At 48.3% G+C, this 24338-nt stretch overlaps 1 protein-coding gene across 14 annotated transcripts in view; it reads left to right on the forward strand.

Moving 5' to 3' along the window:
- tcf7l2 (transcription factor 7 like 2) overlaps positions 1 to 24338 on the forward strand; it is a 117184-nt gene that overhangs the window by 18389 nt on the left and 74457 nt on the right. For all 14 annotated transcript variants that reach the window (XM_080788825.1, XM_080788831.1, XM_080788835.1 and 11 more), the window contains exon 4: positions 16890 to 16991. In XM_080788825.1, coding sequence (XP_080644951.1) covers positions 16890 to 16991 — 102 coding nt within the window. The remainder of the gene's footprint in view (positions 1 to 16889; positions 16992 to 24338) is intronic.

Below are 24338 nucleotides of genomic sequence, written 5' to 3' on the forward strand. Positions count from 1 at the left end.
CTCTCCTCTCATTAGTTACCCATCAGGACGAGGCAGCCCCAAGCCCCAGCTTTAGCAGCAGCACCCCCCCCCCCCCCCCCCCCCCCGAGTCCTTATCGTGCCCCAACTGAGTCCCCTCTGCGCCCCCCTCCCCCTGATTTTTTTGGTCTCCCAAGTTCAGCCTGATCACTCGTCGCGGAGGACGTTAATGACTCACGCCACTCATTTAAATTCTCATGCTATGCATTTATAATTATTCCCATAGTCGGGACAGACCGGTCAATATTGGAGATATCGTGAGCCAAAATGGAAAAGATGTTACTTTGAATCACTTCATCAACTCTCCAGAGCTGCCCATGGAGGTTATTGTGGGGGTTTCTGTTTCAAGAATGTTATGTTGCTGCTCCAGATTGCAGTCGAGGTAAAAGTAATGGTCTTGGAATTCATGTGCCCACTAGCTAGCCTGTAACGTCAGCCATCTATGACATATCTTTTGACGTATGACACAAAATGTGGGCAATGTCTCAGCCCGATCAGATGATTTCCATTATGAAATGATATTTAAATAATGTGTAAAAACCGTTAGTGGCGGTACTTTTGCAGAGGTCACATGGACAAGAAATTTGCCGCTGATCGATCCAGTCGCTTATTACATTAGTGTTTGACAGACAGTTCCTTTTTGACTAAACTCAAACGTGTTCTCTCTCCTGACCTCAACTGAGTGCATTCAGATTGTTTAAGTTGTGAGCATATTGTGACTGATTTGAGTCCCAGTTTGTTTGGTTTCTAGAGAGCCGTTTTGTTAGCAAGTAATAGAATTTTTGCCTTACTCGCGTAAACACATGCAAAAAACAACAACAGTGAAAACCACCACAACATAGTCTCCGAAAGTGCTTTGTATTGTTACATGCAGGTATTTTCACCGTGGTTTCCCGGCCAAAAGCAATAATCACGTGGCAGACAATGAGACACATGAGTGACTAGAGGAGGAGGAGGGGGCGACTGTAGATCCTGCCATGTTTTTATATTCTACCTTCCTGCTCTCTCTTCACTCTTTCCTTCTCTCTATAGCCCTGATCCTCCATCAACAAGGCTCATTATATCGTACCTCCAGTCTCTTCTCCTCCCCATCTCCTCTCAAGGCCGTGTGTCTCGTATAGGGAATCTGTAACGCGGGAGAATTAGTAATCCGTCAGTGCTGGCCCGGGGGGGGGGGTTGCAGACGACCCGAACCGCGGCCATGTCATGTTGTTTGCGTGTGACACGGCAGGTCAGAACAACGAAGGTTTCCGTGAGGTTTCCGCGCGGCCGGAGAGGCTACAGGTTCTGGGGGGTGGGCATCGCTGGAGGAAAGGAAGAGGAGGTTGTGTGAGGGCAGTCACAGGGAGGAGAAAGGAGAAAGGCTCCAGGCCGGCCCACGTCGGGTTCTGCTGTGTCCTCCTCCTCCTGGCTGGCAGACCAGGGGTTGAGGTGGAGGAGGTGGTGAAGGGGGGGTTTTGAGATCGACAGGATACGTGGGAAGAGGAAGGGCTTGCTGTCAGCCAGCTGGACCTCTTAATCCTATAGCCTTGGGGAAAGGGTGTGTGTTTGTGTGTGTGTTTGTGTATGTGTGCGTGCGTGCGTGCAAGCCGTGCATGCATTCATCCATGCGTGTGTGTTTGTGTGTGAGTTGTGTTTGTCTGTAGCAAAGGTTTGTCAATTCTAACACACCTCTGTTTCACCCTTTTTGCCCAGCTGAGCCCTTTGTGTGTGTGTGTGTGTGTGTGTGTGTGTGTGCGCGCGCGCTTCAGCAACAGACAGCCAGGGTTTCATGTGCACTGTGTTTACCGTAGTCCTCACTTTAGCGGCACACTGTATATTTATGTCCAGACGACACTGTCTCTCACCCCCTTGATGTTGGAGAGGCGCTGGCTGGGGGTTGGCGCATGGGTAGCAGGAGTTGGGGGGTGGGTGGGGGGGTGTCCCTTGTTGCTGGTTTGTGGGGGGGGATTGGGGAGGGCAACAAACACTGCCACCCCCCTCCCTCCCTCGCCTTCATCTCCCATGCAGCCTCTGTTGGTATCACACTGAGTGCCAGTTCTGTGAAACACGCGCACACTGCAATTCTCTCTACGTCATACTGCAAGTAAAACAAGGAGGCTGATTGCATCATCATTCCCCAGCGTTTTATTACGATCGAAACCAGCGCTACTTAACCACGTTCCATGCATCTCTCTCTCTCTCTCTCTCCCTCTCCTGCACATCGCTCGCTCACTCTCTCTTTTTTTGGCGTAGACTTTTGCATATATCACAGGCTGGCAGGGTAAGAGCCTGGGACTTCCCCACGCCACACTCCAAGCCTTTGATCCTTTGCTTTGGAGGTAACATCAAACGGAGAGGCAGAGAAAGGCAGCTACTACTGTGAAGTTCAATGTTCAACTTGATGGCTTGGCTGAGGGCTCCCCCCCTCCTCCTCCTCCACCCTCCTCCCTTCTCACTCTCTCTCCTCCTACTTCCATGCCCCCCCCCACACACACACACGCTCCCTTTTTCTCCTCGCTGCATCTCCTCAGCTGACGAAAACACACAATTTGTGGGTTTACCCCCCCCCCCCCCCCCCCTCTTTACTCGACCTCACCTCCATAGCATATACAGTATATGCCACAAAGTCAGACCTCCGACTGGATATCTGGACATATGGCCATAATGATCCAAGCGCCGCTAAGCCATCGCACCGTTTTGCTCCCATCTCTCTGCGTGCGGGGGGTGTGCGTGCATGTGGGTGTGCATGGAGACCGCGCAGCGGCCCCCGAATTGCAGCCAGTTGCATCAATGCCACGGCAGGCCCCGTTGAAGCACCGCCGGTGGAAGTGGGGATCACTCCATATTGTTTTGCTACACGGCGCACATACGTACATGCAGCCGTCCTCCACCCCCCCTCTTATGCCTCGCCCAGATCTGAGAGAGAGCTGTCAAGATGCGTTAAGGGGAGGAGTTTTTTATTATTTTTTCCTTTTTTGCATTGACATAGGATGTGCAAAACTATCAGGTTATCAGGCTAACCTGTGGAAAAAAATAAAAAACTACAACTGAATTCTCACGGTGAACATTCTAGCCGTCCTCGGCGGAATAATTTTTCGGATTTGAAAGGCAAAGATTTATCCAAATTCATGAAATAATCAGATGCAATGTGGGCTGACGCCAGGTGGGCTAGAGACGTAACTATATTTAAATGGCCTGAACTTGAAGCTCCAACCAACCTCCGCTCTGAGCTTTCTCTTCTCTTTTATGAGCTTCCCTGTCTGACTGTGCCAATTAGTAAAAGGCGTGTGGCCTGCTTTTCTTCTCTCTCTCTTTCCCCGGTGCTCACTCTTCATTCTGCATAGACACAACCACCACACACACACACACACACACACACACACACACACACACACACACACACACACACACATTTGTATTCTATACTTGTGAGGACATCAACATTTTAAATCTATTTTATATATTTTATGGAGGGACAGACAGTAGGCTGACAGGACATGGGGAGAGAGATGGGGGGAAGACATGCAGTAAAGGCCGTCGGGATCGGGAGTCGAACCCGCGGCACACTGCCAGACTGGATTACCAGCCAAGGTGCCTGAACCACTGAGCCATGGCCCAGGCCAGGACATCAACATTTTAAGACTGATTTTATGTTTTTATTATATGCCATTTTTAACCACAATCCTAAAGCCGAAAATATTGCAGATCTACAAACCTGCGACTCATTGTGTGCTATTTTCTGGTGTGTAAGACCAGCACGCAACTAAGTGCAAAACAGGCCTAACTATATCTAATCCCTAAACCTGACTTCTGTTCAATCCTAAACCTAACCAGTAACCACCAACCTGACTAATTTTCTAACTGTAATACTATCTCTGAAAATATATTTTAACCATAAAAAACAAAAAACTTTCATCACATTCTACTATATACTTGTGAGGGGACATTTGGTCCTCACAAGTATGGTCTCACACACACACACACGCACACGCACACTGGCTCACGCACACACACACCAGCACACGTATCATTAGCCCAGTGTGCTGGGAGGCGGGCGAGCCGAGTCTGTCTCTTACCTTATCTCCATGTCAATCACAGCGTGTGTGAAACATCAGTTGTAATGATCTCCATCCAAGCCTGGCGGTGTGTGTTAGCGCCCGGCTCCCCTCGCCCCCGGTGCAAGCCGTTCCCCAGCTAATAGATGCAAAATTAGGCTGATCAATAGATGGCCTCGGCTCATTATTGACGTGCTATCGCGGCGTGGGATTTCTGTCCACCGGTGGTACAGGGGCTGCCGGGCGGAGGGATGGAAGGAAGGCAGCCGGAGAAGCAACAAATGTTAAGACATCATCTCGCTGCTTCATCGGAGCTTCTCGCTGCCAAAACGTTTGCCACTTTAGTCTAATTAGATTACAGCTAATTATAGTTGATGACGAAAGTTAATGGTTCTGATTATTTCATTCGATTTTTAATCTGTATTCGTTGGCAGAAAGATTTAAATTGTACTTGCCATTTATGGCCGACTTAAGGTAAATCCCTAAGCATTAGCGGTACAAGGCACATCATGGTTATTCTAAGCATGCTGCTAATTGTGACATCCATGTTGGCAGTAGCTAGTGCTACTTAGCTAGATAACCTCACGCGAACAGCACTTGCCCTCCTGCTGTCGCTGTCATTCCGTCGCTCTGAGTTGTTGGACCATTTTGGAAGTGTCATTGCCACACTCAACTCGTGGCGTGGGTTTTTGGCATTGGCAGGGATGCGTTCAAATTCAAAACAAACAATTGCGGCTGCCATGAATATGCAAATCTGCAAACTTAGCCTATATAATTGATTGCGCGGACCAGTCGTGGCAGCTGTATCGTAGATGAAAGTGTGGTTAAAGAAAGATCTGCGATAAATATCCCCTCAGCTGCTGTTGGCTCACTGTTTGTTTTTCCTCTCCGAGAAGAATAATCGCCCTCTCGACAGTAGGAAATGAGATGGGGACTTTGTAAAACACCATATTAAAGATTCATCAATAATTGGCTCATGTGCCCACGTTTGTTTTGCGGGGGAGGCGGGCAGGCAGAGGGGTACGGACGGATCACCATGTGATTGAGTTAAGTGGTAATTAGCCGTGAGAGGTGTGTATGTGTCTGTGTGTTTCCTCGCCCGTGCGTGCGTGCGCGTTGTGTGTGTGTGTTGTGCTCTTTTTTTTTTAGCCTGTGTGTGTGTGTGTGTGTGTGTGTGTGTGTGTGTGTATGTGTGGCTGCGGTGTGTATGTGCTCCTGCATGACATGCAGTATGGAAGGAGGGTGCGGAGGGCATGGGTGAGGAGTTGCTGGCAGGGTTGATTTGGAGGTGAGGGACGGGGGCACCGTGGTCAGGTCAGAGGGGGCACAGGAGAGGGGTGGAAGGGGGAGTCACCCACGCTGGCCCCCAGCCTCCCCCAGCCCTCCCAGGGTCCTTATTGTCATGGAAGCATCTCTCATTTTAATGAGCCTCAATATCCAAGCCCCTTATTACTTATTTATTCATTAATCTCTGCGGCAAACCCGCTGCACCCCTGTGTGTGTGTGTGTGTGTGTGTGTGTGTGTGTGTGTGTGTGCGCCATGTGTCATGGTAAATCACTGTCCTTATGACAACACTAGAAGTTCAAACGGATTCAACCCAAAATGAGATCCTAGCAGGTGAAAGTGAGAGTTTTGAGTCTAACCCCAACAACCCCTTGGACTTGGGCTCGCCTGTGGACAGAGCTCATGAATATGGAAGCAGTCCTGCTTTAAGATGTGTGTATTATGTATAATTATGTTTGGTTTGCACTGTTCTTTTGTGAAGATTAATTGCCCGCCTGTGTGCACGGATGCATTGCGTTGCTCATAATGCCTACCACCTACCTACACAGAAATGTGTAGGTGGAGGTGTGTGATGGTGCATGGTGCTCAGAAACCTTTCTGAAGCCTCAGAGTGTACACGCGCTCTCCCCCGAGGCATGTTCCTTAGCCTCCTCGTATGCAGTCCGGCGTTTAACTAATTCATAGTGAATTGGCACCGAACAAAACCAGACTCCCTGACATCAAGGGCAGCGTTCAGCCCTGATCCGAGCGCAACACCAAATGCTGTGCTCTCCAGCAGAACGTGGGCGCAATTGGCTTCTTTTTCTTATTCCTTTCCTATGCAGAGGTCCCTCAGCAGCCGTTCACCTTTTTAAACTCTTCTCGACACTCCCCTAACCCTGCTAACAAAAGTAAGCATTGTGTGTCACTGTGTGTGTGTGCATGTGTGTGTGAGAGTGTGTGTGTGTGTGTGTGTGTGAGTTGCCCAACCCCTTCCTCTACCACCTGAGGCCTGGGCTTGCGTAAGGGGCTCAGACACACCTAGGCCTGCAGCCCAGCATCGTGTAGCCTGAAAGTAGGTCAGTGTGTACCAGACTCCAACCAGGAAGGGCCAGAATGTGACCCCCTGCCTAGCGGCCCACCAGCCCTCTCCCACTGAGCTATACGGCCTCGTCTGTAGACTGCTATGACTGCTGATTGGCAAACGTTTTATTGAAAGCGGGCCGGCAGGTTGCACATACAGTACAGTATACCACTGTAGGCTAGTGTACTTCCAACCAGCCAGTCAAGGTGTTCCAGACTCTGTGTATGGCTTCTTGTGTTGTGAGACTTAATAAAAGTCACAGAGATGGGAGAACGATCTGAAAACTGCAAAACTGAAAGCCCAGGCAGTCGGCAGCACCTGAAAGCGGAGCCCCAGCCCGTGGTCTGCCTGGCGCTAAAGACGCTTGGGCGCCTGTTCATTAGCGGGGCCTGACGGGAGGCTAGCAGGATACTGTTGGCCCTCAGCCTCCCCTGTCACTATTTATAGCACGGCACAGAGATACCCTTAATGACACACAGGGAGAGGGAGAAGGGAAAGGAGGGGGTGGGGGGGACGTGACTCAGAAACAGAACGCTGTTTACTTTCTGAGGCCCACTGAGAAGTAGCTGGTGTGTTTCGTAAGGCCCCGGGCCTATTGTCACCCACACACACGTCCCTCAGAGAATGCACGCCCTGAGGTTTTGTGCCGCTGTTATTGTGGTCTGCCCGTTGTCCACGGAATTAGAGTTGGCTTCTCAAATGAGTCGACGCTCAACCCTTTAATCAGCTCCTGACTGCCCGACCGCTTGGGACACAATGCATTGCTGGCGTACATTTTATTTTCTCCAGTTCTTCGGGTTGTATTTATGGGATTCGGTGCCAGTCGGTCATTGTGCAATCCTCTGAAAAGTTTCCGTCCAATCAGCTGGTTGTTTGAACAGTACATTTGTCCACACCTGCTAAGTAAACAGTGTCGGTGCAAGACCACACTTATCTCATGAACCTGTGTTTAAGAGAGTGCAGTCAACTTCCAGAACAGGCGCGATAAGGCTGGCTGGAGAGTTCATGGACATACAGTATTATGTATCTAAAGAAAGTCATAAAAAACGTAGCCATTATAAAACCTAAGTGTTTGCCCCCCTAAACCAACCCCTCTCCCACCACCGGTTCTTTAGGTTTAAGAGCACAAAACCTGAATACCATTCAGAGGTTTTGTCACATGCTCATACATGTGTTGTGCAGTGAAATGTTGTTGCCACATATTCTGCCAGACTGTACTACAAGTAATGTAGTACTACAAACAATGTTTCAAACAAGCATAATAATGTAAGGTGCTACTAGTACTACTAAGTATAAGTAATGCAGTGTTGTTAAACTGTAAAGTGTGCAAAATCACTGCCAACATTGGCAGTTTGAAACACTCGTTTCCACTGACAGATGGAACAGTGTGCAGCAGGGACAGTGTGCTCGGGTCGGGGGAGGGGAGAGGTCATGTGTGGAGTGGACTTAACGTGGGCAGCATTGGCTCTGGAAGCAGAGCGGCCGTCTGGATGCCGGAAGGTTCCCCGGTTTGATCCCTGGCTCTTCCTGGCTGCGTTGCTGTAGTGTCCTTGAGCAAGACAAACGCTCAACAGCAGACCCTCAACCTCTATAACTGCTCCTGATGAGCAGAGTGGTGCCTTGTTGCATACATACACTCAATGTGTAGCCATGTTCCGCCATTGTGGCGTGTGTGTGTGACTGGGTGAATGTGAAGAAAAATGCATTTGAGTGGTCGGAAAGACTGGGGAAGAAATGTGATATAAATGTAGTCCATTTACCATTTACTGCCTCCCTGTCAGCAAAAAAACAAACAAAAAAACTATTAATGTGTCAGGTTTAGTTTGTCTGAGAGGAGAGGAGAGAGAGGGAGAGAGCAAGGGAGTTTGGGCTGGAGGTGGAGGTTGACGGTGGAGAGAGAGGGAGTGGTAGGAGGGTAGGGGGGGTTTGGAGCGGGTCGGCAGCCCCTGCGCTGTCAGGGCCAGGGGAACCCCCCAGCGGTTCTGGCTTTGGAGTAAATACAGGCCCAGCGGACCCCCATTCCCCGCCCCGGGGCACACAAACCCCAGGGCTTCCCACATTGCACTTTTATTTTCCTGGTTGCAAAACGCCTCTGGCTATCAGAGCTGGTGGGGTGCGTCTGTGTGTGTGTGTGTGTGTGTGTGTGTGTGTGTGTGTGTGCGTGCATGTGTCTGTGTTTGTTTTTTTTGGTTTTCATATTTTCTCATAAAATGTGTATTAGAAGAACTAAAGCAGTCATGAAAAGGGCCCTCTTGTGTCCACTAACTTTCACCCAGTGTTGTGCACGCTCGTCTCACTGTTGAAGCAATATAATATTTGCTACGTTTTCACTTTCTTGCGAAACGTGACACATCATATGTTGTCCCCTCGGTCATGTAGTTGCTCGTGTGTGTGTGTGTGTGTGTGTCTGTGTGTCAGCCCTTGTTTGGCCAGGGGGGGTTTCAAAAGGGGTCTGGATTGAATTAAAGTTTCTCCTTTTCCACAATTACAGAAAATTGCCATCCCTGCCCCCAACGCTCGATGCGTTTGTGTAAGCACATGTTTAGAGCTCACCCCGCACGTCCCAATAAATTGGCCATCTGTAACTCGGCCAGCTATGGTATAAATAAAGAAGACATAACAATAATTTCAGTTAAACCGAGTGGATTTTAATCGTTGAAGAACATTCAACCTGGGGTCCCTATTTTGGGCATGTATTTATAGGCCAAACGTTTTGTGTTTGTTAAATGGCAAATATAACAGATCTGAAAGCTCACAGACGTGTCTACTGTATGTGATTCGTTGTGAGCTTGTAGATTGGCTATTGTCGCTATTCGTACAGTATATAGGGCTTAAGTGGATCATTTACCTCAGAGTGGAAAGACCATGAGCGACCACTGATCTATACACTTCAGACCTGAATATATATATATATTCACCTCGGTTCATCCCGTTTGTACCGCGGCAGGACGCGCTGCCTCCGTTCACGCAATTCTCGTCTTTTCATTGACTTTGTATGTAATTGCGCCGCTCTAACCCTCCAAGTCTGAACACCTTTTAGGTAGCTAGCCATTAGCCAGCAGCATTAGCCATTAGCCTCCAGTTTGTTAGTGTTAGCAACTTAGCGAGCATGTACATTGGCTAGTTTCGCTCTTCCTCATACAACAAAGTAGGGCTTATGAACCGCCACGTGCACCACTTTGAATGGGCTCCTGTGACTAACCTTAAATGGCAGCCTTTTTAAGGTAGCTGTGCGAGTTGGTCTACTTTGCAAGCTGTCAGTCCAGTCCCAGGACGCCGTGCCCGGGGAGTCACTGGGCACAATGGCGAGGGGCAGAATGTGGGTGAGCATATGTTGTTCAGGTGTGTGTGTGTGTGTGTGTGTTTGCTTTCTGTGCGTGTAAGTATGCATGTACCACAGGGGTTGTGTGTGTGTGTGTGTGTGTGTGTGTGTGTGTGTGTGTGTATATGGGGTGTGCAATGTGTGTGCACACACACCATGCTATCCATGTCTGCTCTATGTGGTGACCTCCTTGGCCACAGATGGGCTCCTGGATCTGCAGGACTCTAGAGCTAGACCCACGATCCATATGCCCCCCCCCCCCCACACACACACACACACACACACACACACACACACACACCCCCCTCCTGCCTCATTGTTGACGTGGCTGGAATGCCCAGCATTTGCTGGCAGTGGACCCTCGTGCCCCGTCGAGGGGGCACGAGGGTGGAAGTGGGGGGGGGGGGGGGGGGGGGGGGGAGTGGACACGCTAAGCACATTATGGAGTTTGTCCAGTCGCTCAGAGGCCCTCTGCTCTTAACCACTTGAGCCCTGTAGGCCTATATTTCGTCATACGGCGGTCACAAAGTAGTTTTTTTTAATTGTTTCCTTTATTGTCCCCTCACCTAATAACTGACATGTTCAACATAGGCATGCCGAGCGATTGAAAGTAGCCTATCGCTGGGCTACGATGTGATGAACACATCAGATGGTTCGTGGATTCGCAGACACTCTCGCCCTGTGTCTCCCCATAATCCACACTTAACAATTTATGAGGAAGTTCCTATATAGATTTTTTTCATGTTCTTCCTTTTGGGGAGGGGGTACGGTACGGTAGCGAGTATTGATGTTCGGTAAATCTTTGATAAGACCGCGGAATGGCGCTTTGTTTCTTCTGGGTGGGTAACTGAGCCAGCAGGAAAAGATGTGTGTTTTTGGCCCGAACTGCTTCTGTACCTAACATGCCAGTTGAATAAGTAACAACAGTTAGCTGCTATGCGGACTTCCAGACGAGTGCTGGGTGATATTACTTCAAATCAATATCATAATTTAATTTGCGCGCGACGGGTTGAGATCTTTTATATCTGCAATTTTCACTATGTTTACGTTATAAGTATAGGGCTTAAGTGTTTAATCAGACTAATTGATTTTGTCTAGTATATTTTATGTGGATTCACTGATATCCGATGAGCAATATTAAGTCAAGTTGTTTGTTTTTAATATCCTATTATTTTGGGTTGTTATATTGCCCAGCCATATCCCCATCCCAGACATAAGTGACATCATGCTGTCGCTGCAGCCCGCCACTCAGACACTGTGGAGCAACTCCTCGTGCCGATGGAATACGGTGGGCCTTGCAGCATTTTCTGAAGAACAACCCTCTACTTTTTTACTTTTTATCCCACCCCCACCCCCTTGTGCTTGGCACTATGGGAAAGCTCTAGAGACTCGGGAGAGAGAGAGAGACGAAGAGAGAGTTCATCCCTCTGCGTGCTTTTTTGAGGACTCCCTTGTCTTTTAGTTCATCAGAGACAATTGAGTCATTCAGCTCCCATTGTGAGGGCTGCTCAGCCACGGAGGGGGTGCAGGGGGGCCGGGATAGAGGGGGACAACGGGTTAGGGTGTGTGTGTGTGTGTGTGTGGGGGGGGGACGACGACGAGGGGAGACGTTCGGGATGGGAAGGGTTGGTTGAAGGGCTGAAAGGGGAAGGGTGGGGTGTAGGAGAGAGGGACGGGGTACGTCTGTAACGCACAAGCCCAGAGCTGGAGCACGTCCTCTTTAGAGGAGGGGGGGGGGGGGAGGGGGGGGTGGGAGTGCGGATGGGGGGGGGGGGGGGGGCAGGAAGGGAAAGAGAGAGAGTTATCCTGGAACTCCGGAGCAATTTGTCACATTGGAATAGCTCTTGAGTTACCAGGGGGGCCCCTCGTCGTAACGGGACGGAGAGTTTTGGGCTCTGTGTGTGTGTGTGTTGGAGGGGGGGGGGGGGTGCATAGCAGCAGCAGCCGGAGCAAGCAGAGAGGAGGGTCAAGGGTCACGGTCTACTCAAGCCCAGGCGGCGCGTCCGTCAGCAGGGGCGGCTGTGAGGGAGGGAGGGAGGCGAAGAGGAAGACAGGCTGAGGAGGGGAGGGGGTGTGGGGAGGGGAGGGGCGCTCGCCAGGGCTCCGTTTTCCTTGGCATGCTTGTAAAACCTGCAGGAGAGATTAGCCTGTGAGAACATTTGCAAGAGCAGCGCTAAAGTGGAGAGACGCCTGTTGGGGCATGCGTTTCTGTGCACAAACACACTCTCTCTTTCTCCCGCCCTCTCCTCTCCTATCTCTCTATCTCTCCATCTCTCTCACTCTCTCTCTCTCTGTCTGTCTGACCCACCCTCTACCTCCCTCTCTCTCTCTTTGCCACTCTCTCTCACCCACCTTCTCTCTCTCCCCACCTCTCTCTCTCACACACACACACACGCACACACACATGTACACACACACTCAGTGCCACACTCCAGGGTGTCACCTTTCACCTTCCCCTCTAACCAAGCTCAGGGGCGGGGGAAGAAAATCCTGTATGGAATGAGTGTCCCGTCATTCCCTCATACTCCAGGGCTCCCCGCTGCAGTTGTGTCTGAATATTTCTCGCACATTCACACATTTCTGCGTACATACAGTGCGCCCAACTCGGACAATCGCCAGGCTGTGCATATAGAAGCCTTCAATTGGGCAGGAATTTTCCCATGACTGGGGGGAAATCTGAATTTGAACCCCACCACCCCCTAACCCAGCGGTGGCCTGTCCTCTGGCATGGATGGATGGCGTGTTGAATTACCTCATAGATGACAGCAGCAGCCCCGTCACTCTGTAACACCCACCCCCCCTTCCATCCCCACAAATACTCGTCATAGCACTTAATACCCTATGTGGGGGGTCCATAAAACAAAACAAGACTGGCGCTTTTATGACCTTCTTCCCTCCCCTCCCCACTTTCAGGACGTGCAAACAAGCGTAAACAAAGCCATTTGTTTTTCTTTTCCGCAGTAAAGGCCTTGTGGCAGTCGTAAAGGAGTGGTGCTAGTGTGGAGAAGGGCCGGGGAGCTGAGTCAATAACTACCCTCCAGCCCGCGCCGCCTGTGGGCACCCCGCTGTGAGCTCTCCGCTAATTACCACTGATTTAGACCCGTCTCAGGAAGGGCTGCTACACGCACACAGACACGTTACGCACGCACACAGACACGTTACGCACGCACACAGACACGTTACGCACGCACACAGACACGTTACGCACGCACGCGTGGGCATGCTTCGCACTCACATGCGCGCAGGCACACACACAGACCCAACTGGGCTGGGCAAGTAACCGCAAATATATCGAATCGATGTTTAGAAACAATAACAATGACTCAATCTTGCTCATGTATGTTATTCGGATAATCAAGAAGCAAAATCTAAAAATTTTAAAAAAACAAAAACAATCAGGCCTAATAATTATGATTAAGTACTTAACCCATTATGCTTTGTTGTTCAATTGTGGTGTACAAATATATTTTTTTATTGTTCATTATACGCAATCAAGGCAAAAGTTTGAAATATTCGTGATATTTATTTGAACCGATCTACATACTCAAGCGAGCAAGTTGTAGACGACCAGCAGAGTACAAGTTGGGGTTGACAGAGGATATCAGGAGTCAAGTTGTTTGCAGAAAGCCAGCTATAATTAGCCCGGTTTTTCTTAAACATTGTCAAGGACCCCGAGTTGATATGCATTAGGGCCGCTGACCCCCATTTGGAAAGATTCTGTGCCACGAATTACAAGAAGCACAATGGGATGGCTGCATCGTTTGGGGCCCATCTGGCTTTGTTTTTTTTATGTAGGATGCTTGAATCTTTTCCCAGTTGTTTTTATATCCCATGCGTCACAGAGGCCAGGTTCCCGAGGCCAGGTTGACTCGTCAGAACCTTTCTCGCAGGGGGTCCGCGGTGCTATAGAGCAGCTTAATAAAGGAGGAGCCTTCTTCATGTGGAGTTTACACCGCATCCATTTTTCATGCCTCGGCCTTTGGGCTACTGAGTGCCAGCTCCTGTGGTGGTCCTTTGGCTACTGAGTGCCAGCTCCTGTGGTGGTCCTTTGGGCTACTGAGTGCCAGCTCCTGTGGTGGTCCCAAGATTGACAAATAGACCCGTGGAGGAAAGTAACTCAGTACACACCAGCACAATTGCAGGATACTACTACTACGTTTGCTTTAATTGTATATTTCCCTACGTTGATTACTTTATACCTCTATTCCACTTTATCTCACAGGCAAATATTGTAGTTGTATTTGAAGACATTAGCTACGAGTTTAAAAGGAACCGGGTGGCTATTTGAGGCAGGGGCTACTATTTGATCATCACAATACATACTTTTATAATAATTTAAACTAGATATTCGAAAATAGCCAATCTACAAGTTCACTGCGTGTTGCTGTGCAACGCTCGGTGAGCTTGTAGACTAATTGTGTGCTTGGAGATGGGCTATTTTCTACAGATTTGGAGAAATTGTGAAATGGGTCATTCTGCATACTTCGTACTTTTTGAATACAGAACTTTTACCTGTAACAGAGTGCTTCTATTTTGTGGTAAAAAACAAGTATTTCTTCCACCACTGCGTCCTGTGTGTTGATCACAGGTAGCGTTTCCTCTGGCCTGTTTGTTCCTCCCTTGCCTCTACTACAGTCTCTCAATGAGCAGTATTTGACTTCCTTTCGCTTCTTTTTTACCGACTTCCTGTCCACAGTCTCAAAATAGCTTTGCCAATGCAGCCACAAGTTTGATTTTGCATGCAAATATAGATGAACTTATTTGACAAGACGGTCAGAGCTATGTGATTAATAGTGAACTGCAGTGAGCAGTTTTCCAAAGGTCTCTCATCCTCCTGTGTGTGTGTGTGTGTGTGTGTGTGTGTGTGTGTGTGTGTGTGTGTGTGTGTGTGTGTGTGTGTGTGTGTGTGTGTGTGTGTGTGTGTGTGTGTGTGTGTGTGTGTGTGTGTGTGTGTGTGTGTGTGTGTGTGTGTGCGTGTGTGTGTGCTCGCGTGTGTGTTCTATTTCCTTTCCCTTGCAATGAGGACAATTTCAGGCCCTCGACCTCTCTGTAACCTAGCTAATGCCACGAGCCTCGCAGGGCTCAAAGAGCGGCTGTGACCTCTCTATGCCTTGAAACTAGGTGGCCGTGACATTGATAAGCGGAACGCTGCCACCGAAGGATCACTGGGCCGAGAATTAAGTCTGAGCACAGCCCTAAACAAAAGCTAGCAACAACAACTCGTATAGTTAAAGACAGTGGTTGTCAACCTTCGTTTTTTTTGCTCTGGGTCACTAGCATATTTGGAGCAATCATCTGCATCACCATTTATTATACACAGTAAGCAGGCATAACACATTCATTTATTATTTTTTCTTTAAGATATTTTTTCTGGCTTTTTTATGTACAGTAGGTTAGAGAGATGGTGGGGAAGACACGCAGCAAAGGCTGTTGGGATCGGGACTTGAAATATATATTTTTTTGGTACAATCCATATTTTTCTAAACATTTTCCCATGGACCACCTGCGTCTATGGACCAGTGCTTTTAGACAATGGCATATAACCTCATCCTTCCAGGATGTCTGTCTATACAGGAAGAGGGATTCGCGCCACATTTAGGCGCGATAGCCTCAAGTCTTGGCTACCTTTTCTGTCGTGACCTACCCCCTTTCACAGGTCCATTTATATCCTCCAGAGTTACGTTCACACTCCCAAGACTTGACTGAACTGTGGATGAATGTATGGAGATGAGACTGACTCCCGTGCAAAGGAATGTGCTTTACTCGCCTTTTAGAGCAATCCACATTGTACATGTCATCAGCGCTCCACCCAGCTTAAAACACACACAGATGTTTCTCATGACCACTGTGTCTGTGTGCGTGCGTGCGTGCGTGCGTGCGTGCATGCGTGCGTGCGTGCGATAAAGGCCAAGTCAATCATTTATGGGAGCAGTCAGTAGGTTGAGTCACAGAGCAGTGTTGAGATTCCACAGTTCAACGTTTTATTTTATTTTTATGAGCTCTCAGGCTGCCACCAATAAAAGTCACTTACCCTACAACAGTCACATTTAATGGCATTAGGTCATCTTAAAACACGTAGGCAGTGTACAGTAGTGTACAGTAGTGCATGAGGCTTTCTTTCCAAGCATTATTGTCAATCATGTTCACGGACCCCCAAATTGGCTTTGATAAGTCCACATCCCCATCTCAAATGAATCTGTCCTATAGACCCCGGAACAGATGTTTTTAGTTGGAAGTAAATGCAGTTTTCTAAATCTCATAACAGGACATGAGAAATGCCGTATATTCATAGGTGTTGACATATTGTTAGAATGGTTACTCATACATATATATATATATATATATATATATATATATATTGAATTGTAATAAGTTGATTGAATTATGGACATTAACGTACTCCTTACAGTGTGTGTCTGGGGACACCCCTGGAAGGGCCTCCTGGGGGTTCCCGGGCCGCACATTGAAAACCACTGCAGTAATCTACAGTATTGCGTAGTGTGCATCCAATTCACCCCCACCACGCTCCCAAAAGAGCCGCCTGACATTTGAAACTTTCCTGACTCTTGAACCAGACATCCACTGACTTACGTACTTAGCATCTTCATGTTCCCCACTCACGTTGCATCGCGACACACTGCTAGTACTGCGCTGTATGTGTGCCTTGGTCATTTTGTTCTCATGTTTTTGTTACTCGCATTGTTTATTTAAACAATGTTCATTATTTAACTGTTAAATAGTTTCAATGTACAGATTTTTTTTTTAATGGTAGTTATTTAGACTGATGCTAGGGGTCTTGAGTTACCCGTGATCCTAATTTACTGAGAAGCACTACACTGTCTCTCTGCACTTGATGTATGCGTTTACCTTGCTTATTGTACGTCGCTCTGGTTAAGACAAGTATTGTCTTACAATTGTAAGTAATGCTGGACACTGTGCACCCAGGGGCATGCCGCCAAGCCAATCATACTCCATGTGTCATTATTTAGGGTCTCTCTGTCCGTTCCATGTTTTTGAGCTTTTCCAACCCTCATTTGCAGAGGGCCAGAATGTCAACACAACACACACGTTTTGTCTGTTTTTTTGCTTTCTGCATTGTTAACATGTTTTGTCTCTTTCTTTCTTTCCTCCCCTCCATTGTGTTTGTTTTTCCCTACCATGCAGTACCTACAGATGAAATGGCCGCTGTTAGATGTTCAAGGAGGAGGTCTCCAAAGTAGACAAGCACTTAAAGACGCCAGGTCCCCGTCACCGGCCCACATCGTTGTAAGTAAACCCTCCGCTCTCTGCCCTTATTTTTCACCCTTCCCCCCCCCCCCCCCCCTCCCCCGCTCTCTCCTTCCTTCATTCATGGCAGAAAGACCAAGCTTCATCTCTGCCTTCCTATCAAAAAATAAAAATAAAAAACCTTTCTCAAGGCTATAGTCCTAACCTCATTCCCCTGTGAAGCCTGGTGAATGGATGCCTTTGACTAACTTGAAAAGTACGTAGACTTTTTTTCTTTTTGTCTTTTACCCCCAAATCACAGTGACTAACGCATGCAGTCAGTTTTTTGTTTTGTTTTATTTTACCTAAGGGCCGTGGTAGTCAAGCACATTTTGGCACTGGAAGTTTTCTATTGATTGATTGATTTTTGCTAAACAGGTGTGGTTAGCGAAGCGTTCGACATCGGAGAGGTGCCGTTAAGGCAGGTGAATCCAGGTTGTTGTTTGTTTTGGTTCGGCCATGCTACCATTAAGTCCAGAGAACCCCATATGGACAAGTTTTTAAGAGCACGACCTCAAGGCTGGGCAGCTAACATGCTGTCTTTGTCAGCAGCGTGGGAGTTGATTCAACAGTGTTTACCCTCCCATGCAAAGAGCTGCAGTAGCTCTCTGGTAGCAGAGAGAGTGGACAGCCATAGGGCCATGAAGAGTACATTAAAAGTACACACACACACACACACACACACTGCTACGGATATATATATATATATAATATATATCCGTAGCAGTGCATCTACTCCAGGCACGTCAATATCTGAGAGGCTAGGAGAGCTAGCATGTGCAGTTGAACCTGAACTTGATCGTTGTGCCACAGGCATAAAGTTTTCCGAGAGGTCAGCGGAAAGGTTGCGCTGTGGAGAGGTCTGCGCATGTTGGTCACAGGGTTAGCCGAGGCTGGAAAATCAATGAAGTGTGTGGAGGTAGTGGAGTTAGTGAGGTGACCGCAGAGGCCTTGGGCCATTATTGGCAAGGTTGTTAGTTTTTTTTTGTTCAGAGTTTCTTTTTGAGTGGAGAGTTCCCAGTTTAGAGTCACAGTGTTGGTGTGATGTGTCCTGTGTGGCAGCAGTCCAATGCTGGAGTGGAGATAGTAGCTGTACTGTATGTACGTGACCTTATTGTACACATACCACTGCATAGAAGACTGCAGACAGTAGTCATTTGAATGCTGGAATCTTGTACCCGGCAACTGTAATTTTTGCTCTTTGGGACTTTAGCCCATTCACATTTAAGCATATACCCTAAAATAGCAGGAGTTGACAAAGCTGTTTATTTGAAATATAAACCCTGTCAAAAGTTGGTGTTTGAAGACAAAGGAGCTGCTGGTGACAGACAGTGTACTTCTGAACAGAAACCAGCCCAGCTCTGGTCCGTCTGCGATGCCAACGTTATTTTTATACCTCTGAGTTCAGGGGCCCCTTCTTACTTCTTCTTACTTGGTTATTTTAAGACTAGCGCTGAGGAGGAGGAGGAGGAGGAGGAGGAGGGGAGGGAAAAGGGAAGAAAAAAAAGGTCCCGTCTCTCCTCTGGTATTATTGAGATGGTCGTAGGCAGGCAGCGCAGGCTGCAGGTAAATAGTTTTTCATCCTGCTATGACTCAACGTTGGCTGTAAATACTCTTGCACTTCATGTCCTGTCTTAACTAGCTGCTTTTTAAAGGGTGGTTTCGTAACACAGGCACAAAGCGCAGTGGTTGCAGTTCAAGTAGCACCTCGCCTTCCCAGCCCATTATTGTCTCTGTGGGCATTTGTAATACGTCTTATAATAACGATTTTGTTTGTTTGTTATTTCTGTATTTGGATTGATCCGCGCGACCTGTGATCCGGGAACGAGGCTATAGCGAGATCAGAGGGGCGGTTGCCTCCGCGCGCGACTGTAAATTCCGGCAATCAAATTGAACGTGAAATGTGGCTTGTGTTGCCGGCGCCGTATCCCCCCAACCCCCCACCCCAGCTCCGCCACATTTGACTGAGGGAGGTGTTTGATGGAATGTTTCCCCGGTTTGCATCATGCTGGTTAGCTGAACGGGTCCACAAGACAAATTACGACGGGCGCGGCAGGCCCTCTCGTTGCCACTCCAATAAGGCAGTGCTTTTTCTTTTCCTCCGAGGTGACCAGCATGCTCCGCATATACGTGAGCCTCTTATCAATAAATTGGAGCGTAAAAGGTAGTTTGGTTTTGGGCTCCCGAAACGAGAAGGAACGGCACACACCTAGACCCCACCACACCCCTGAATGGCACGGCAGTCCGTCGCCATAAGGAACGGCACACACCTTGACCCCACCACACCCCTGAATGGCACGGCAGTCCGTCGCCATAATGACCCCACCACACCCCTGAATGGCACGGCAGTCCGTCGCCATAATGACCCCACCACACCCCTGAATGGCACGGCAGTCCGTCGCCATAATGACCCCACCACACCCCTGAATGGCACGGCAGTCCGTCGCCATAAGCCATAAGGCCGACGGTCGGCAGTCCCGCTCTAGATAAGGACAATGATCCGAAGTTCAAGTGACCCTCTAAACGGGCCGAGAAACAATAGCACCATGAAGTGAGATAGAGCCAGGGGGCAGCTGCGGCAGATAGGTATATAAAGAGGAGATGAGTCTGCAGTTTGGAGGGACACGGGGCCAGACGGCTCGTGGTTCTGTCGTAGGTGGACCTCCGCAGGGTCACATGAGCGAAAGAGGAGCATGTCCACCCCGCAAGCCCTCGAGGGGGGTCGTGACGGGCCTTTTGAAGACCACTACCACCCCGTGGGCAGTCAAAAAAAGAAAACAAAAAAACAGAGAAACACCACTGCTGAACTTTTATGCCATTGGTTTTAGATTATTCATTATTTATGAACCTATTGCTTTTTGAGGGAGAGAGAGAGATCCAGGGAGAAAGTATAACCTATATATTTTTGATCGTCTTGTTTCATGCCTCCGAGTGAAGTAGCATACTTCGTCAACTCGGAGCTCGTCACTTCAACTGGACACCATTGACTCGAATATCATGTTTGGTAGTGGGGATGTTGCTCGGAGCTGCTGCAAAAAGGGGGAATTTTACACACATCTGTGACAGATTTGTGTGTGTGTGTGTGTGTGTGTGTGCGTGTGTGTGTGTGTGTGACTGTGTGTGTGACTGTGTGTATGTGAATGTGTGTGCGCTCAAAACTAGTCACTCCCACACTGCTGACAGAGATCATCGCTGTGGGCCAGTAACTTCAGCTGGTGTCTGTTAGTCCCTGTTATTGTCGCAGCGTTGGGTGAGTGTACTCCGTCACGTCGCTTGTGTTGCTAGCGTTAATAATGGTGCATGGCAGTGCATCTTTTCATCAACTGTCACCAGCCGCAGTACAATACAACGCTGGTCCCAGCAGGAGTCGAGGAGGGCTTTGTTGGGAACGCCATGACATCATTGAGCTGAAACGCATTAAACTATATTAGCTTACAGTCATTTGACAGCTGCTTTTTCACCTAATGGATTATAACATTATGTAAACAGTATAATCCATTTGTAATTCTTTGGCGTTTACAAATGTGCAAACGTACTATTCATGAGGGTCGTTTGGGTTACATTTGTAAACTCTTTGTAAACTTAAATTAAACACTTTGTAATTTATGATTTTTAAAGATTTTGAAACACGTTTTACAAAATCACCGCCATGCTGGGAATTGGGGCACACACACACACACACACACACACACACACACAGAGTGCGACACAGCAGGGAAATGGTTAACACTCCAGCCTTCCCCTCCTGTCAGTGAAAGCCAACAAAACAATGGAGACATTGTCCGAGCAGAGCAAGACTCTGAGACTGTGTGTGTGTGTGTGTGTGTGTGTGTGTGTGTGTGTGTGTGTGTGTGTGCGTCAGAGGTAGTGAAGCTTGGGTGCAGGCAGACAGACAGAGGGAGGACGCTTGCTTCTGAGTGTATGGTAATTAACATGGAGGAAGTGATGGAATCTGGACATGTTTTTTTTATGGCAAGCGAGACCTCCCACCTGAGCCCCCCCCAACCCCCACCCCCCATTCAGCCACACTTGTTCTTCTAAAGAAACACTGTGGAAAGAGAGCAACTGAATAGAAGTGACGTGTTTCAATATTCTGAATAAAAGACCCAATAGAGGTGCGTTTTTAGCCCCCGAGGGGTCGCGCTACAATGACTCTGCGGATTCCCACAATGGAGCAGGAGACCGACTGCTGTAGTGGAGGCTCGCCCTGCGTTGAGAAAAGAGAGAGAGGTCCGGGATCACGTTGGTTCTCATTGGCCACCTCTGTGTCCATTTAGAGGAACTGGGGGGGGATGAAAGGGGGGGGGGGGGACTTCCTGTGCTTGTGAAAGGGCCGTGCACCTGGGCTGTGCAGAGGGACAATGAACCCGGCGCTCTGGGGAGGACATCACCTCCGATGCTGTTAACGAGCAGTCACTGCCCCGAGGTTTTTTACCCCACAAAGCGTCCCTCTCTCTCGCTTTCACTTAAGACACCCTCTTTCCCGTATCTTCAGCCATCTCCCCATCAAGTTCTCTCTCTCACTCCCTCGCGTCTTTGCCGCCTTTCTCTCTCCGCACCTTATCTCTCCCATATCCCATCACGGCTTTCTGCCGGCGCTGAAAGTTGATCTCCCGGACTCTTCCAGCAGACTGCCCCCCCCCTCCACCACCACCACCACCACCACTGCCCCCTGCCACCCTTCCATTTAGTTCCCGGAGTGTGGTGAAATGTGGTTTATCACACAGCCCTAACCTCAATCACATAGAGCCATGTCTGTGCCGGTGAAGCTACAGCCAACCGAAGCCTGTCTTTCTCTGAGAGAGAGAGAGAGAGACATCACCACCGCCGTGCCTTGGGCCAAAACCTGTGGCCGTCGAGACGCGGTCTCAACGCTGGGAGCCGTGACAACACAAAATGAGAGCCTCGGATGGCCATTGTTTCAGTCCTGCAGCCGTGTGTTTCAACAGACGACTCTGATCAGTATTTTGGCTGGCTGACTCTGCAACAATAACGCAGCGCTGTATGCGAAATGTCTCCACGTGTTTGTTTTGGACATGAAAGAATAGAAGAATCCCTCAATATAGTATCTGCACCAAGCGCTCACTGAGGACCAGTGTCTGTGTACTTAAAAATACACTTTAACCACATATACAAAGACGACCGGGCTCCCCAAGGGCTCTGTACTCCATCCTCTAGTATTTCCCTCTCCTCCAAACCTCTTAGCCAAAAATAGCCAATCTACAAGTATACCTTGTGAGCTTGTAGACTGGCTATATTTGCCAAATGTTCGCCCCGAGGTTAAAGGTTCAAGATGAATAGGAACATGGGGTTCATTCATATGGTCAATGTTACGTTAACTAAAGATATACCGCCAGCAGAACGAACATAATGAATGACTAAGAATACATGTGGGTTTGATTTAAAAAAAAAAGCTTTTGAGTTCCAACAAATTGTTTTTCAAGTAGCTTTAGAACAGATGCATCTTCACATAACGTGACCCTACATTCCCCTGTGATGTCTGTGGAGGAATTAAAATGTCTATCTTTATGAAGTAAACGGGGAAACCAAGGGCTCTCATCAACACACTCGCTGACTGCTAAGCAGTCGGTGAAGTGATGAAGAGGTTCCCCAAGGAGCCACTCCATAGCACACACCATCGTGCGTGCGTGCGTGTGTGCGTGCGTGTGTGTGTGTGCGTGCGTGTTCTTCTCCTAGCCATGGCATTTGGCCATTATATAACCCCTCTTAAACTTAGGCAACCCCTCAGCATGTGTGACTGTATGTTGGACGTGCTGTTTGACAGGGTTGCATACTGTGTGTGTGTGTGTGTGTGTGTGTGTATAACCAACAACCACAGCCTTTCGCTGTTATGAAAAGTAATGAAAAGTATGAAGTTATGAAAAGGGAGTATAGTAGCCGGCCCCCAGGGTCAAGCACAAGTACAAATATGACCTAGTGACTTTTTTTTAGCGCAGAGAAAGAACGCAGCACAATGGCTTTGAATGGGAGTGCAACAGTAGGTAGTGGAAACCCTCAATGGAGCCTCGTGCAAACCCAAGGCCCTGTGGCTTTTGTGTGAGTGTGTCTGTGTGACTGGGCTGTGTCTAGCGTGAAGCATCACGTGAATTCTTTATCTGTCTAATCTATCCACATTTGTTTTTATTTCTCTCTCTCCTTCCTCATTCCCTTCTTCATCCCCCTAATTTCCTGATGTCTTTTTCATGAGTGACGTGCAATGTGAGGTAGCTCTTAAGGGCACAAGATAAGCGGTCCCCCCACCCCCCCTTGCACACTCTAAATATAATCTGACACAATTTGAACTCAGCTAGCACACAGCAAAGTCCAGAGTGTTCATTTAACTCACAAGGTCCATACTTTTTAGACTTTCAGGCTAAATTGACACTCCAGATTTAGCTGCATGAGACCAGGTAAGACAGCGGTAGCGATTTAAAGACATTATTCCATGTGTTCGGTGAAGATAACAGAGTTTGTATATCTGCTATTTTGGCTATTTGTGGATATCTGAAGTTTGTTAATAGACTTTTGTTAAATTGAAAAAAAAAATTGCAGATGTCCACGCATGTTCTGTTGATGGAATTCATTATCCGTCAGCTACCACAGCTCCAGGCCAGGGCACTACAGACAGTACCAGTCTCTTACTTTCCCTCTGAAGCTCCATGTGAAGCCCAAACCACACCAGTGGGTCGAGATGCAACGAAACGGTTTTAGCGTTCGTCCCATGCGGTACGATATGTCCTGTTGCACGTCGACACATGGTGGTGCATGTCGACCCGATTGATTCAATTGGTTCAATTCAATGGTTGCTTGCAACTACATGCGTCTACTCGCAACCGGTTGGTTGCATGGCGACCCATTGGTGTGGTTTGGACTTTAGAAGTGTATACATTGTTTATTATATCTATTAAACCAAGATTACCTTCTCGACAAAGAACGTTGGCCGTCTGCAAAACGTCAATGTTGAGAAGGGGAAAAATACGTGTGTGTGTGTGTGTGTGTGTGTGTGTGTGTGTGTGTGTGTGTGCGTGTGAGCGTGTGAGCCCGTGCACGGGTAACAAGTGAAGGAAATGTCCTACCAAAGTGTAATACGGCTTTAACAACCAGCCAGCACGTATAGTAGTCATGTAAGCAGCACTGAGGTGGTGCTCTGCTATTCTGTGTGTGTGTGCGCGGGACTGCGTGTGTGTGTGTGAGAAAAGTGTGTGGTAATAGGGGCCGAACACACACCCTGGAGAAAGCTGAGCCAGCAGAGAGGAAGTGGTAGGGTAAATAAATGAAAAGGCAAGGGGGGGATGCATTATTTCTACTGAGAACACGCTGCTTTTGCATAAAAATCTGGTAGCCTAG

Source organism: Protomyctophum bolini (assembly GCF_963924005.1).
Source record: "Protomyctophum bolini genome assembly, chromosome: 18".
NCBI classification, from domain to species: domain Eukaryota; kingdom Metazoa; phylum Chordata; class Actinopteri; order Myctophiformes; family Myctophidae; genus Protomyctophum; species Protomyctophum bolini.